The sequence below is a fragment of the Ornithorhynchus anatinus genome, chromosome 2 (assembly GCF_004115215.2).
Source record: "Ornithorhynchus anatinus isolate Pmale09 chromosome 2, mOrnAna1.pri.v4, whole genome shotgun sequence".
NCBI classification, from domain to species: Eukaryota; Metazoa; Chordata; class Mammalia; order Monotremata; family Ornithorhynchidae; genus Ornithorhynchus; species Ornithorhynchus anatinus.
This window is the reverse complement of record NC_041729.1, coordinates 16,545,914-16,558,920: the sequence shown is the minus strand read 5'-3', so window position 1 is coordinate 16,558,920 and position 13,007 is coordinate 16,545,914. Positions and strand designations below refer to the sequence as shown.

At 42.6% G+C, this 13,007-nt stretch overlaps 1 protein-coding gene across 5 annotated transcripts in view; it reads left to right on the top strand.

Moving 5' to 3' along the window:
* Nucleotides 1-13,007, top strand: part of DNAH10 (dynein axonemal heavy chain 10) — a 120,682-nt gene that overhangs the window by 20,975 nt on the left and 86,700 nt on the right. For all 5 annotated transcript variants that reach the window (XM_029055375.2, XM_029055366.2, XM_029055348.2 and 2 more), the window contains exons 11-19: nucleotides 1,008-1,202; nucleotides 2,044-2,214; nucleotides 5,432-5,608; nucleotides 5,739-5,906; nucleotides 6,318-6,487; nucleotides 7,249-7,400; nucleotides 7,673-7,837; nucleotides 10,781-10,988; nucleotides 12,569-12,725. In XM_029055375.2, coding sequence (XP_028911208.1) covers nucleotides 1,008-1,202; nucleotides 2,044-2,214; nucleotides 5,432-5,608; nucleotides 5,739-5,906; nucleotides 6,318-6,487; nucleotides 7,249-7,400; nucleotides 7,673-7,837; nucleotides 10,781-10,988; nucleotides 12,569-12,725 — 1,563 coding nt within the window. The remainder of the gene's footprint in view (nucleotides 1-1,007; nucleotides 1,203-2,043; nucleotides 2,215-5,431; nucleotides 5,609-5,738; nucleotides 5,907-6,317; nucleotides 6,488-7,248; nucleotides 7,401-7,672; nucleotides 7,838-10,780; nucleotides 10,989-12,568; nucleotides 12,726-13,007) is intronic.

Below are 13,007 nucleotides of genomic sequence, written 5' to 3'. Positions count from 1 at the left end.
GGAACAGGAATTGAGAATCCCTATTTTACAGATGAAGGAACTGAGGCACAGAGAAGTGAAATTCATTAATTCATTCAATCAATCGTATTTATTCAGAGCTTACTGTGTGCAGAGCACTGAACTAAGCTCTTGGAAAGTACAATTCAGCAACAAATAGAGACAATCCCCACCCACAATGAGCTCAGAGTCTAGAAGATAATTATGGTATTTATTAAGTGCTTACTGTGTGCCAAGCACTGTTCTGAGCTCTGGGGTAAGTATCAGGTAATCAGGTTGTCCCACATGGGGGTTACAGGCTTAATCGCCATTTTACAGATTAGTTAACTGAGGCCCAGAGAAGTGAAGTGACTTGCCCAAGGTCACACAGCAGACTTGTGGAGGAGTCAGGATTAGAACCCATGACCTTCTGGCTCCCAGGACTGGACTCTGTCCACTACACCATGAAATGACTTGCCCAAGGTCACACAGCAGGCACGGGGCAGAGCCGGGATTAGGACCCACGTCCTCTGACTCCCAGGCCCATGTTCTTTCCACAAGGAAGGATGTTGTGATGTCTATCCCGGAACTTAATACAGTGACTGGCACATAGTAAGCGCTTAACAAATGCCATAATTATTATTTGTCAGAAGTAGCTCTTTTTGTACCCGGGTGCCCAGCCTTCCTCTCTAACTTATGTCAGTACCCCAACTGCCCAAATAGCCAAGATGAGCTTACTGCGTAGAAGAGGGTCAGTCAAGAAGGGTAGGGCATTAGATGTTTGAAGAGCAGATGGCCTAAATAGTCATCATTCCATAATGATTGGAAAAGAAATGTGTTGTAAGTGGCTGTAGTTTTGGTAATTATGAATGGAAAACCAATTAAGTGTGTTAGTCTTTTAGTATTAGTAAGGTGAAATTAATTTTTCCTAAATATTTCTAAAGTGGCTGTGAAAAGTTTGTCTTATATTTGAATGAGTCTCAACTGAAAAAGACCAAATAATGAGTCTTTTCGCGTGATGGATTGAACAGGTTATCGAAGAATTTTACAATATCTTTGGCCCAGAACTAAAAGCTGTCACTGGGGATCCCAAGCGAATCGACGATGTTCTACGCAGGGTGGATGGTCTTGTCAATCCCTTGGAAGTATTGACTTTTGACCCATTTAGCAGCAAATGTTCACACTACTGGAAGTATGTGATGGATGATTTCAAAGCCGAAGTTCTGGCAAGTAACAGTCCCGAGATTCTTTATTCCAAAAATGTCTTTGGCCACGTTGTTTAAAACTAAAATTGTTAATAAATAAGTTAAAATGAACATAAAACCAAATATTCAAATTTTCATCTAGTGTGAGTTGAGCTTTTTGTACTGTTGAAGGCATTCTTCAGATGTGAGCCATATCCATAAGGCATTGTTGAGTGGCAATCAATTGTATTTATTGAGTGCTTGGGAGAGTACAACATAACAGAGTTGGTGGGCATGTTTTTTGCGTACAACAAACATCAAGAATATCCATCAGCAGTAATTAAAACTATAAACCCAAAGGCCTTTCACCTTGGTAATGGAGAAAGTTTTCCGGTTATGCTGACGATTGCCTTTTAAGCCATGCTCATTCACATATAGTTTTCTCTTGAATATGAAGGGTAGAAAATTTCCAGATCCTGATATTTTGTGAATCCATAGATGCGTTAGATAAATCTGTTTGAATTTACTCTACTTCATTCACGGTTCTCCTTTTCCGATCGATTGTGGTGTCGAAATCAAATTTTTAAAAAAATATAATAATGTTGATATTTGTTAAGTGCTTACTATGTGCAGAGCACTGTTCTAAGCACTGGGGTAGATACAGGGTAATCAAGTTGTCCCACATGAGGCTCACAGTCTTCAACCCCATTTTACAGATGAGGGAACTGTGGCACAGAGAAGTAAAGTGACTTGCCCACAGTCACACAGCAAATATCCCTAAGCTTCTTATTTGACCTCTTCATCAATCTCCTGTCCTTCTGGTAGTGTTGGAAGGTTGTGGTGTATAGAGTCCTGATGTTTTGACTTGTTACTTTTTCACCAGGTTATCGAAAAGGAAGCCAAAAGCTTTATAGATGAGTCATTTAAGACACTTCGATCAGCAGAAGCTGCTTTTGACATGCTTTTAAACTTTAAACATATCCGCTCCCGGGATGCTATCAATAGACAGATGATGATGAAATTCAATGACATTCTGGCCCAGTATTGTAAAGAGGTAATTTTAGTTGTGTAAAGATAAAATTTTAAATACAATCAATTTTGACAATATATGGACGAGTAAGTAGTACCACCCATTTTTCCAAATTGGAACACTCAGACTTTCCAAGGTGACTGTGTGATTCATAATCAGAAAGTGGCATTTATTGAGCTCTTACTCTGTGCAGAGCACTGTACTAAGCATTTGGGAAAATGCAATAGAGTTGTTAGGCACGATCCCTGCCCACATAAGACAAGTTCTAGATCACAACGGAGCAGATTTGCTGTTAGCCAAATTTTACAGGCCAGAAATTAAGCCTTGCCTGAGGTATCCAAATAATAGCTATGTAGTTCATTCTTATGTCTTGTCTTGATTACTGGTTGTGGTGGGAGTTGAGTTCAGGATTACAGCCTGTCAATCCTTACGTCAAACTGCAAGAAAACCAGAAATAAGTATACATGGCATGTATCTAGGAATCGTATATGTGTGTGTGCCTGCGTACAAACAATGGTATTGGAGATGAGTAAACAGAAAAAAACGACTTAATATTGTTAGGTTAAAGTAAGAGTAGCACTTAGTTCAAAGCACAAGAGTTTTTCATTCTTAAAAGAGTTGATAGTATAATGAATATTTTATTTGTTTAAAGCAAGTAAGTGTAGACAAGCTGTAGCTCTTCAGCTCCATATGATTCTTCTTGGATTTAAATGTGGTTCTTGAGCAGGGCCTCAACCTGAAGGTTGAGAGGGAGGGTGGCCCCACCAATCAGTGCCCTCTGCCACAACCGAGCATGGCACTGCCCTCTCAGCCAAACTGAAGGTCACGGCTGATGGGCCAGTCACTGGGCTCTGCCCTGCCTTTGGTGCCAGGGTGGGGGAAGGAGGGCAGAGGAGGAATGATGAGGGAGGGGGAGCCAGCAGCAGGCAGGTAGCCTGCCTGCCCACTGGGAAAGCAAGGGTTGATCCCCTGAAGGCCAAGGACTCGATCCCTCAACTTGGGCAGCTCTGGGCCCCTCTTTATTTTATTTTTATTATGGCATTTGTTAAGCGCTTAACTATGTGCCAGGCACTGTGCTAAGTGCTGGGGTGGATTCATGCAGATCGGGTTGGACACGGTCCTTGTCCCACTTGGGGCTCACAGTCTCAATCCCCATTTTACAGATAAGGTAACTGAGGCCCAGAGAAGTTAAGTGACTTGCCCAAAGTCACACAACTGACAAGCAGGGGAGTCGAGATTAGAACCCATGACGTCTGACTCCCAACCTGAACTCTTTCCACTGAGCCACACTGCTTGTTTAGGGTTCTGCTGACGGCCTGGTTGCACGGGACTCGAACTCTCGGTGTCATCCTTGACTCGTCTCTCTTGTTCACCCCACACATCCTATCCGTTACCAAGATCTGCCGGTTTCACCTTTACAATATCGCCAAGATCCGCCCTTTCCTCTCCACCCAAACGGCCACCTTACTGCTACGGGCTCTCGTTATATCCCGGCTAGACTACCGTGTCGGCCTTCTCTCTGACCTCCCTTCCTCCTGTCTCGCCCCGCTCCAGTCTATTCTTCACTCAGCTGCCCGGCTCATCTTCCTGCAGAAATGATCTGGGCATGTCACTCCCCTTCTTAAACAACTCCAGTGGTTGCCTATCAACCTCCGCTCCAAACAAAAACTCCTCACTCTAGGCTTTAAGGCTCTACATCACCTTGCCCCTTCCTACCTCTCCTCCCTTCTCTCTTTCTACCACCCACCCCGCACCCTCCGCTCCTCCGCCGCCCACCTCTTCACCGTCCTTCGGTCTCGCCTGTCCCGCCGTCGACCCCCGGGCCACGTCCTCCCACGGTCCTGGAACGCCCTCCCTCCTCACCTCTGCCAAACTGATTCTCTTCCCCTCTTCAAAACCCTACTTAAAACTCACCTCCTCCAAGAGGCCTTCCCAGACTGTGCTCCTCTTCTCCCTCTACTCCCTCTACCACCCCCCCCTTCACCTCTCCGCAGCTAAACCCTTTTTTCCCCCCTTTCCCTCTGCTCCTCCCCCTCTCCCTTCCCATCCCCTCAGCACTGTACTCGTCCGCTCAACTGTATATACTTTCATTACCCTATTTATTTTGTTAATGAAATGTACATCGCCTTGGTTCTATTTAGTTGCCATTGTTTTTATGAGATGTTCTTCCCCTCGACTCTATTTATTGCCATTGTTCTCGTCTGTCCATCTCCCCCAATTAGACCGTAAGCCCGTCCAACGGCAGGGACTGTCTCTATCTGTTGCCGACTTGTTCATTCCAAGCGCTTAGTACAGTGCTCTGCACATAGTAAGCGCTCAATAAATACTATTGAATGAATGAACTGTCCACCCCAGTCCAATGGGACTAGGCTGTTTGCATTCATTCTGCCCCTGGCATTAGCCAGAGGGTGGGCAATCCTTGCCCGTAGCGAAAGCTACGATGGGCTCGGCGGCTTGTTGGAGCCGGGGAATTAACAAGGCAGATCCTGATCCACGAATTTGGATGCAAAAGAAAGTGGAGGATGGGATCAGGCAGGGCACGCGTCCCTGGGAAGCCTTTTTCCCTGTCCCTGCACCCCCCAGTACAGACAAAACCTGTCACTAGCCACGAGGCGGGACAAAAGATTGTTCTGAGGAGAATAGGTTCCACCTACCCCCAGAGTCCTCGCTTTAGCCCCATTTGGGGAGGAGCGGGAAACCCACTACTACCCACACCCAGCCATGTGGCAGTGCCCACTGGCAACCTTTCTCCCCTCCCTTCTTCCCCTTCCTCTTCACTTCCCAACTCTACCTTGTGTATGTCCGTGGGCCGTGATGAAATGATATCACCTATCACGGTGGGTTGGGGTAGGGAGGCATAAATTTTGTGATTGGTTCTTGGACACCTTTGAGCATCTGTATGCATTTTGTTTGGCTCTGCTGTTCAAAATGTGGCCAACAGTTTACTCAGTGGTATTTATTGAGCACTTACTATGTGAAGGGCACTGTACTAAGCACTTGGGGGAGCATTTACTTGTTAAATAGCATTTACTGAGTGCTTATTGTGTGCAAAATTACTGTCCTAACCGCTTGGGAGAGTACAATAGAACAACAGACAGACTCAGACACATTCCCTGCCCACAGTGAGCTCCCAAGCTGGAGTGCCATACAACAGAATTTAATGACTACAAATAGTGAATAAAATTTGTTTTGGAGAAATTACAGTGTTCTAAGCAATGGAATACTTTTGATTGTTTTACAGGTGGACATAGTCAATAACATTTTCGTTCAGAACCTTGATAATCCACCTCTTTATAAGAACCACCCCCCGATGGCTGGGGCAATTTATTGGGAGCGATCTCTCTTCTTTCGCATCAAGCACACCATCCTGAGATTTCAAGAGGTAGAGGAGTTGTTGGACAGTGACCGAGGAAGAGAGGTATGTGGTGTTTACTCAACTGAGTACTAAACAGAACCCAAAATCACTTTGGGCTCTTCAGTTGGATTCAAATAATAAAACGCCTCTTCTGTGGAAAATTAAACTAAGTGGCACTTACATTCTTTAATAGGCAAAACAAAAATATCTGGAAGTAGCGAGGAGAATGAAGGCATTCGAAGATAAAAAATATGAGCAATGGAGAGACTGGACCGAGCAGACATTACCCAACCTAATGAAAAATAGCCTGCTCGCTAAGGCCCATTTTCCCGGAAATGTATTTCCAGATTACGGTGATCCGGTGAGAAAAAAAATGATCCGTCTCATTTGCTTTGATTAAGAGTTTTGATTCGATTATTCAAATTGATGTGTACATTCAAAAATGAAAGAGAAAGCCAGAGACAGGAAAACAAACTAGGAAAAGGAAGAAATTATTGGAGAGTCGATTTTAAATGCACCTACAGTATTTTAAATGCACCTACAGTTTAGCCTCTGAATTTTAAAGCTAACCCTACTTCCATGGTGCAGGTCAGATTGTGAGAGACTCGTGTTTTCCTTTTTCATTCATTCAGTAGTATTTAGTGAGCGCTTACAATGTGCAGAGCACTGTACTAAGCACTTGGAATGTACAATTCGGCAACAGATAGAGACAATCCCTTATGAACTCCTCTCTGAATTTTCTTTATTCCATCCTGAATCGCCTCTGTCGTAGGGCTCCTCCATTGAGGTACCTGAGACATCTAACAAAGGAACTTATTTTATAATCAATTTTGCTCCTGAGCTCCAAGAGGCTATTAATGAAACAAAATACATGGAACAGCTGGGATTCACAGTCCCCGAATTAGCGAGGAATGTAGCACTTCAGGAAGACAAGTTTCTTAGGTAAGGATAATAGTTACCATTAGAGATTTTGATAACACTTTAATCATCTAGTTTGATGTGCTCATTAGACAGATTTTTATTGTTTTTCTAAGTGACTTTATGATAGATCAATAGCTACAGATACACCATTCTCTTCTCTAGGAGTGCAAATGATGACATTTTGGAAAGTGAATAGCACTATATTCTCCATAAATCCCAGAACTCAGATTCATATCCAAAATATTGTAAAAACAGTAAATTAAACATTTGAGAAGTGTCTGTCTTCCCCTCTTGACTGTAAACGTATTGTGGGCATGGAATATGTCTGTTATATTGTTATATTGAACTCTCCCAAACATTTAGCACAGTTCTCTGCGCACAGTAAGTGATCAATAAATAGGATCGACTGACCGACTGACGTTTTCCGGGCTGGTGAACATTCTGGCAGACTGTAGGTCATTAGAGTTGGAGAAGCAGCGTGGCTCAGTGGAAAGAGCACGGGCTTTGGAGTCAGGGCTCATGAGTTCGAATCCCAGCTCTGCCACTTGTCGGCTGTGTGACTGTGGGCAAGTCACTTAACTTCTCTGTGCCTCAGTTCCCTCATCTGTAAAATGGGGATTAAGACTGTGAGCCCCACGTGGGACAACCTGATTCTCCTATGTCTACCCCAGCGCTTAGAACAGTGCTCGGCACATAGTAAGCGCTTAACAAATACCAACATTATTATTATTAGAGTTGTGTTACGGTTTTATTTTTTCCCCCTTTTACCAATGTAACATTAGATACACAGATGGAATGAAGCATATGTTGGATCATTATCATGCTCTAATGGCAACGTTAAATGAGGCGGAGACTCAACTCCTTGATGACCACATCCACGAGCTGCTGAGAGTGTTTAGATCAGGGTACAAGAGACTGAACTGGAATTCACTAGGTAACAGAACTTATACGTTCATTGGTTTGTGCATCTCATCCTGCCAAAACTTAGACTCCGGTCATATTTGAAAATTTTCTTCCTGTCATTTGCTTGTCCCTGTGGGCAAGCTTTGGGTACCATCACACTAGACGGTGTTAGAAGGCGGTTATCTTTCTCTCCGAGGGGATCTGTGACAGGATTATAGATCAGAAGATGTATAGTGTGGTGAGCAGGGTCTGAAAGGAGTAGAAGAATAAACAGCCTTTTTAAAAAAAATTTTTTATTTTTAGGTATTGGAGATTACATCATTCGGTGTAGCCAGGCCATTGGGAAGTTTGAATCCCTGGTTCACCAGATACACAAGAATGCGGAGGACATCAATTCTAAGCTTTTTTTAATAGAGACAGCCAGCCTTTTCAAGTTCCCATCTCCTAAAAGTGGAAATGGTCTCCCTGGTATGTCTGACATTTTATTTTAGTTCTTGTGTTTTGGAAATGACTTGTATCTGAATTAAAGAAGTTGCCTATTCTGCATTTTAGATAGCCTACAAAAAATACCAAATTGTGTAATAAAACCGTGAAAGAGTTTTTGGTGGTTGCCAGATCTCATTTTGATAGTTTGCATCCATTTTAAATTATTTTCTCTAGCCTCAGCTTCAGTTGATTTAGTTAATTGGCTCTCTACTATTTACTTTTAATTATCAAGCAAAATAAGTGGTATTTATTGTTTTACGGTATTTAAGTGCTTACTTAGTGTCAAGCACTGTTCTAAGCACTGGGGTAGATACAAGTTAATCAGGTGGAAAACAGTCCCAGTCCCATGTGAGGCTCACAGTCTAAGTAGGAGGAAACTGAGGCATGAGAAGTTAAGTGATCTGCCCGAGGTCACACAGCTGGCAGGTGGTGGATCTGGGATTAGAACCCATGTCCTCTGACTCCCTGGTTTGAGCACTTATTGAGATCTTATTGAAGGCTGAACCCCGTACTAAATGCCTGTGGGACTATGATACAACAGGGTTGATAGCCACAGTCCCCGCCTACTACCTTGGGTACCTTGTATTTATAATTTGAAATTTATGCTATCTGGCAGTAGACTGTTTTAAAAAGCAGAATGGCCTAGTGGAGAGAGCGAAGGACTGGAAGTCAGAAGGCCTGGGTTCTACTCCCAATTAGAGTAGAAGCCCCCAAACTGAATTCCTGTCCCCCAATAATTAATGAATGATCTTCCTGAAATTTGCAGTTGTCTTCCATGAGTGAAATATGTTTTTTTGTGTGTGTATGTGTGTCTGTGCGTGCGTATGTGTGTGAAGCTGTTGGCTCTCAAATTCTGTAACTTCTGGCTTAGTGGAAATAGCACAGACCCGGGAGTCAGAGGTCCTGGGTTCTAATCCCGACAATACCACATGTCTGCTCTGTGACCTTGGGCAAGTCACTTCACTTCTCTGTGCCCAAGTTACCTCATCTGTAAAATGGGGATCAAGACTGTTAGCCCCATGTGGGACAGGGACTGTCCACCTGATTACCTTGCATATCCCCCAGCATTTCAAACAGTCCTTGGCAGATAGTAGTCACTTAAAAATACCATTACTTTGATGATGATGATTATTCTCTGTGCTGTTTCCTCGTTTGTAAATTACCTAGTTTTTATATAGTACTTTTTAAGTGCTTACTATGTATCAACTACAGTACTAAGTGCTAAGATGGATACATGGGATCCATGTCCCAGTTTGGGCTCACAGCCTTAATACCCATTTAAGAGATGAGGGAACTGAGGCACAGAGGAGTGAAGTGACTTGCCCGAGGTCACGCAGCAGAAATGGGGTAGAGCCGGGATTAGAACCCAGGTCCTTCTGACTCCCAGATCTGTGTTCCATCCACTAGATCACCCTGTTCTCCCTCCTAGTTAAACTGTGAGTCCCCGCTGGGACAGGGACTTTGTCCAAACTGATTATCTTGTATCTATCCCGGTGTTTAGCACTTGGCATATAGTTTAACACTTAGGAAATACCACAATTCTCATTATTATTCATTCATTCATTAGTATTTATTGAGCACTTACTATGGGAAGAGCACTGTACTACGCGCTTGGAATATACAATTCGGCAACAGATACAGATGGACAAAAATAAAACAACATAAAAATGGTAAATAGAATCAAGGGGATGTACACCTCATTAACAAAATAAATAGGGTAAAAAAGAAGCATCGTGGCTTAGTGGAAAGAGCTCGGGCTTGGGAGTCAGTGGTCATGGGTTCTAGTCTCGGCTCTGCCACTTGTCAGCTGTGTGACTTTGGGCAAGTCATTTCACTTCTTTGGGCCTCATTGACCTCATCAGTAAAATGGGGATGAAGACTGTGAGCCCCACGTGGGGCATCCTGATGACCTTGTGTTTATCCCAGTGCTTAGAACAGTGCTTGGCATATAGTAAGTGCTTAATAAATACCATAACTCTTATTATTTTTATTATTGTTCCAGAGCCTGTCTCAGGCATGGGCGTTAAACGTCCTCATGAAATAGCTTAATTGTGATGCACAGTATCCAGTTGGGTGAGGCACAATATTAGCAACCTCAAAGAGGATGTGCACAGGTTGAGGTGGCATGGATCTTTTATGCTACCTTGGAGAAAATTTTGATTTTTTTTTACCCTAAAAAACTAGCTGACTTTATAATGAGGAGTTGAAGGATGCCACTGCATGTTGTGAGAATAAAAACATAATTGTCCCAAAGCCATGGACATCACCACAATCTGCATTTTGTATGAATACACATGCAAAGATTCATAAGTATGGCCCATCCTATTTGCCGTTTCTTGATTTAAAGTGCAGTTGATGTGTGTGTGTGTCTGAGAGATTTGATGGGCTTCTATTTGTCTTCAGTGTGGGCTGTTTCACAGGGCATGAAACTTATACTTGTGCCTATTTAACTTATAATAATATAATATAACTATATAAATTTAACTTATAATAATATAATATAACTATATAATACTAAGCACCAGTGCCTGCACAATAAAGTGCATTTTGATAATGATATTGTAGTTTGGTGAAATCCAGTCACTCACCTCACAGCATTCCAACAACATGAAAACGGTTCATCTTCTCACGGGACAGTGCCCGCCAACTCTGTCGTATTGTACGGTCCCGAGCATGAGCATCTCACTTGATGTAAGTTTTCAATGAATCTTTATAGTCACAGAAAACCGATGTACTTCTATGACCTATTTAACCGTTGTTCAAGTCAGAATAAATTCAAAAGATTTCTGTTGTGTATAGGCTTCTTTATGTTTCACAGGTGTAAAGCAAATTCATTGACATTTGAAATATTGAGAATAGTCTCTTTTACCATTTACTCTTTACCATTGCCAATATATAGCTGTAACACTGGGAACTTTTCTACAGGAGTGAAAGAATTCTTTGAGTACATTGAACATGAAAGAGCAAAAGATGTGGATCTTATGGTGAGAAAATATTCTGCCATCGGACCACTACTTACAAAAGTAGAAGGTCTCATTATCCATACGAACACAGGGAAGGCACCGAAACTGGCTTCCTACTATGCATATTGGGAAAATAAAATTTATAATATTTTGACAAAGTTAGTCCTCAAGTAAGTATACCATTTGCCATATTGGATGCATTTTTCTTCATTCCAACTGTCCTTTAATTGCTTTAATGTCTGCCTCTATACCTTCCCAGCTGGTTTGGGGATGGCTGTTAACTTTTCTTCTCCTTGGGTGGGGTGTTCATGTCTCTCTGACTAGTTCTTACCCTGCTGAGTAAAAAAAAAATGTGTGGGCTCACCTGCAGTCTGTCCTGCAAAATCTGTAGCCTTCTTTAGGGCAGGAGAGTTACAATATAACAATATGGCTGGGTCGGTAGACACATTCCCTCCCCACAGTGAGCTTAGAGTGTAGAGATGAGCTCATAGTCTATAGATGAAATGCGGATGCATTTTTCTGAGTAGAATTTTGGTACGAAAATCTAATTTTGATTTAAGGGGGTGGTACAGCATGGCATTGTTGAGAAGCAGCATGGCGTAGTGGATAGAGCACAGGCCTGGAAGTCAGGAGGTCATGGGTTTTAATCCCGACTTCATCACTTGTCTGCTGTGTGACCTTGGGCAAGTCACTTCACCTCTCTGTGTCTCAGTTACCTCATCTGTAAAATGGAGATTGAGACCGTGAGTCCTTCGTGGGACAGAGACTGTGTCCAACCTGATTTGCTTGTATCCACCCCAGTGCTTAGTGCAGTACCTGCCACATAATAAGTGCTTAATAAAAACCAGAATTATTATTATTATTACCATGCAAGTAAGATTAATATTTTTGGAGGTCCACATTCTTAATCCTGCCCCCAAGCCTGCCCCTAGAAATGTGACGTTAGCACACCTGGCTGACTGATTTCTGAGATTTCCACCCGACTGCCTTGATCTCCTCCCCATTGCCAACATTGCCCCATGGCCTTAGAGTCCAGGAAGGGAAGTTGGGGAGATGGACGGCCAACAGCCATGGCTGTCTTTGACAGGCAGATAGGCAGATTCCCCAGCCACTTAGAGGCACTCATGAGAAATGTACAAATTACCTAAATTCAGCACAGCTTTAGACCAGAGTTCTGAGCTATAGTCAAAATCCTCATATCTGACTAAAGAGTCAGGTCTCATTAGCTACATGAGACATAGGCAGATTCTGTGTCATTTTTTCCAGGTGTGCAAAAGTCCCATATGTTCTTCCAAGAATTAGACCACTTCTGAGTCATCCCAGCTCCACCACTTGTCTGCTGCGTGACCTTGGGCAAGGCACTTAACTTCTCTGTGACTCAGTTACCTCATCTGTGAAATGGGGATGAAGACATCAGACAAACTGGTTACCTTGTATCTACCCCAGCGCTTAGAACAGTGCTTGGCACATAGTAAGCGCTTAACAAATACCACCATCATCATCATCATTATTATTATCTTCTAGACTGGAAGCTTGTAGTGGGCAGGGAAAGTATCTACCAATTCTTAGATTGTACTCTCCAAAGTGCTTAGTCCAGTGCTCTTCACACAGTAGAGGCTCAGTAAATACCATCAATTGATTGATTCATTCAGTCATAAGTTTTGGTCAGTTGAAAATTGCAATACCCAAATAAATGAGAAGCAATAGAAGAATGATTGAGATTGCTTTTCGTCTTACTTTTTCCTCACAGAAACTTGCAGGTTTTTAATTCTGCAGTCCTTGGAAATGTTCCTCTGTTCCAAACTGAAACCATTCTGACTGCTCCTGAGATCATCCTTCATCCCAGTGCAAATGAGATTGACAAAATGTGTGTTCATTGTGTCAGAGACTCTGTAGAAGTGACGAAGGTGACTATTGCTTATATTCTAATGTTTAGTTTGGAACAGGGCAAACCATTTCATATATCTTTTTATATTCTCTGCCGATGAGTTCTTCAGAAAGTTGGGTGGTTCAGGTGTTCTGATAAAGAGGAGACATTTTTATTTAGTTGCATTTGGAAATAAATATGATCAACAAGCCACGGCAGCTGCAGTGAACCATCCTGATGTTTGAAAATTGCTTTAATGTCTGTTTCTATACCTTCCCAGCTGGGTTGGGGCTGGCTGTTACTTTTCCTTCTCCTTGGGTGG